Source organism: Tupaia chinensis, unplaced genomic scaffold, assembly GCF_000334495.1.
Source record: "Tupaia chinensis unplaced genomic scaffold, TupChi_1.0 Scaffold138644_1, whole genome shotgun sequence".
Lineage (NCBI taxonomy): Eukaryota > Metazoa > Chordata > Mammalia > Scandentia > Tupaiidae > Tupaia > Tupaia belangeri.
Genome location: NW_006198536.1, coordinates 20,679 through 23,847, shown reverse-complemented (window position 1 = coordinate 23,847; position 3,169 = coordinate 20,679). Strand labels below are relative to the sequence as shown.

At 50.3% G+C, this 3,169-nt stretch overlaps 1 protein-coding gene across 2 annotated transcripts in view; it reads right to left on the bottom strand.

Annotated features, from left to right (window-relative positions):
- Positions 1-1,811: 1,811 nt before the first annotated feature.
- The window catches only part of PCDH12 (protocadherin 12), a 20,612-nt gene continuing 19,254 nt past the window's right edge, over positions 1,812-3,169 (bottom strand). Inside the window, exon 5 of one of the 2 annotated variants that reach the window (XM_014592835.2) lies at positions 1,812-2,940. In XM_014592835.2, the coding sequence (XP_014448321.1) occupies positions 2,650-2,940 (291 nt within the window). In that variant the 3' untranslated portion in view covers positions 1,812-2,649. Of the gene's footprint in view, positions 3,026-3,169 lie in introns of both variants that reach the window. The other variant, XM_006161483.3, reaches the window with a different exon arrangement.

Below are 3,169 nucleotides of genomic sequence, written 5' to 3'. Positions count from 1 at the left end.
TTTTTGAGAGGTTTTTGCTATAGGGTGCATGCGCTTGCCAGACAGACAGAGAGAGACAGAGAGACAGAAAGCGAGAAATCACCCCCCAGGGGGATGGCCACACCGGAATCCCTTCTCCATTCTCATCTCAGGATCTTGGGCATGCACACACACACGCCCGGCGTGAGTTTTTTAAGCCACCGGGTCCGGGACTCAAACCGCGGTCAACTACATGGGAGTCCAGCAACATAGCCATTACGCTAACTGCTGGTCCCCTCATATCACATATTTCTCATATTTTTTTCCCAAATTGATAAGAAAGCATCTATCTACTAATAATGTCCACCCAGTTAGATATTCAATAATACTCACATAGAAAAAACAAGAAGAGAAGCATCATCTATAGACATACCTTACTGTATTAGATAAAGCAATTTGTTGACTACTGGGAGTGACGCTTCCTAAAACCTTTGGAAATGTTATTAACTGGGCAGTTAGCAGAATGAGATGGGGGCGAGAACAGGAAATGATTTTGTATGCAATGAAAATCAGAGATGATACGATACCAACACTATTTTTTATATTAGTGCTTATAAATTTGACCTTGGTCCATATATATATAATTACCCTTTTGATAGAGAACATGTACCAGAAGACTTCAAAAAGTTCAGAGAAAATGGGATCCAATTTTTGGTTTATTTTGGTGCAAAAAAAAAAAAAATTGTGAAACTATATGCATCTTTTTTTTTTTTTTAACTTTATTTATTTATTTATTTTTAGTTTGATCAGAGAGGGACAGAGAGAGAGAAGGTGAGAAAGCAAACCACCAGGTCCAGGACTTGAACCACGGTCGGCCATGTGGGAGTCCAGCGCCCTTAACCACCACACCACCTGCCAGCCCCAACGCATCATTTTTTTATAATATTATTTTCCACCAACTCTTTCAAGTGCCCTCTCATTCCAAATATGTGCATATAATGTTCACTGTCCCTCATTGAGAGCGTGACTGACCCATTTCTGTGGACATTGGACTTGAGCCCTGAGCACCAAAAGAGGACAAACGAGGTAGTAGTTAGAGGAACTTTTGCTTTCAGTGTCCATGCTGTCCAGAAGCTAGCTGCGTGACCGCTCGGAAATTTCCAGGAAAATGACAAGGCCAAACCTTGGGAAAATACTTGCAGTTTTTTTCACTCCCCCCTCCCTGGCTAGGCTGGCTGTTGTCAGTGTTGATTTCACAGACGCAGTTCACATGCCGTCCTGTGGGGCCTGGATTCACCTGCTGTGTCGGGAAGGTTTACCTGCAAACTGAGAGGAGGGCAGAAAGAAGCTTCTGCACCTGCATCAGGTCAGACCCCAGTCCTGCTCGTCCTGTGCTTACAAGTGCAGAGTTGTGCACTGTGTGTGGATTTGGAAATGTTCATTTCAGTGGTGCCTCCGGGGAGCTCAGGCAAGTCCCCTGATGGGGAAAAGATCACCTCTGAGGCGTTTCCTTCTCCTTTCACTGGCTGGTAATCTAGTGCTGTGGCTGAGGGCATGGGTTAGGTATTAAACCAGCCTAGGTTCAAATCCCAGCTCTACTTTTACTCCTTGCTTGATCCTGAAAAAAGACACTCAACCTCAGGGACCAGCAGTTGGCATAATGGCTATGCTGCTGGACTCCCATGTAGTCGACCGCAGTTTGAGTCCTGCACCCGGTGGCTTAAACTCACACCAGGAGCATGTGCGTGCATGTCCAAGATCTCGAGAGGAGAATGGAGGAGAAGGGATTGAGGCACGACCATCCCCCCAGGGGAGGGGTGATTTCTCGTTTTCTGTCTCTCTGTCTCTCTGTCTTTCTGGCGAGCACACGCGTCCTATAGTGAAAACTTCTCCAAAAAAGGAAAGAAAAAAAAGACACTTGACCTCTCAAAGCCTCATATCCTTGTCTGTGAAATGGGGGCATAATCTTTCCCTCCCAGGGTCCTTGAAAAATCAAATTAAATCTTATTGTAAAGCCTGGTGCTCTATAAACAGCTGTGCTTTCCTTAGCCCTCATTTTCCAGTTGAGCAGCAGATTATTTGATAAAATAGTGACAGAGGAGGGGGTCCAGAGCACATGTGCCCATCGTATGTGAACCTGCCGCTGTGCACACCTACGTGCCTCCCTTCCAGGCCCAGCTCGACTTTCTTGCCAGGGATTGGCTGACAAAGCATCCTCTCGCTGTTCCCTCCTCACACTTGACAGGTGCAAACGGGAGAATGAGCTATTGCTTTTCCTTTATTAGTAGGTCAGAGAGTATTGCCTGGCGTCCCCAGGATCCAGCCCCTCACCATCCAGTATCCAAGAAGGTCATCCTTCCCTACTGTGACATTTCCTGGTCACTGGAAGACCAGAGGACAGACCCTTGGTCTACATGTGTTTTGCCAGCAAACACTTATTTCAGCCACAAACTGTCCCTTCCTCCTAAAGACTCAGACAGAACCCCTCACAAGGGGTTGCATTGACCAGTCAGTGGTCAGTGTCAGTCCTGGGGTCCCGTCTCCTCTGTGGGGCGGCATCAGTCACCCTGAAGTTCTCGGGTCAGTGAGTTCCAAGGTTTTAGAAGTCAGCGCGTGTCCGCAGATCAGCAGGGCCTGGCTACCATCACCCAGAGCCCCGGGTTCTTGGATCCAGAGAAACCCCAAATGTGTTCATAGGCACCTGCTGCTACCGCTGCTGCTGCTGCTCCTGCCCGCAGCCCCCTTCTTTCCACCTGGGTGCCCCTGCGCTTCGGAGCCCGAGGTCCCGCTAGTGGCCAGGTCTAGACTGAGGGTCCTCCCGCAGACGGAGAGGCGCCGCAGAACCTCGGAGGCGGCCTCCACCGGCACGCCCGCGCGCCCCTCCAGCAGCATCTCCAGCAGCGAGCTCATCTCTGAGACGAAGGTGCTGGCCAGCTGCGTGCCTGCCGGGCTCAGCTCCGGCCCTGCCACTTTTCCAAACGTCTGGAAGGTCTTTGGCTCCTCTGAGGCCGTAGCATCCGGGGAGAATACGTTGTCTCGGTAGTTGGTGGTGAGGGGCAAAGACAGCCTCGCCATCCAGACCGTTGCAGCGCCAGGCCTGCCGGGGGGGAAAAAGGGGACACTGAGCGTCAGGCCCACGGAAGGGCCAGGCAGGTGGGGCTGTGGGCAAGGCAAGGGCAGAGCACAAAGGAGGGAAGGGAAACGGGGGCGG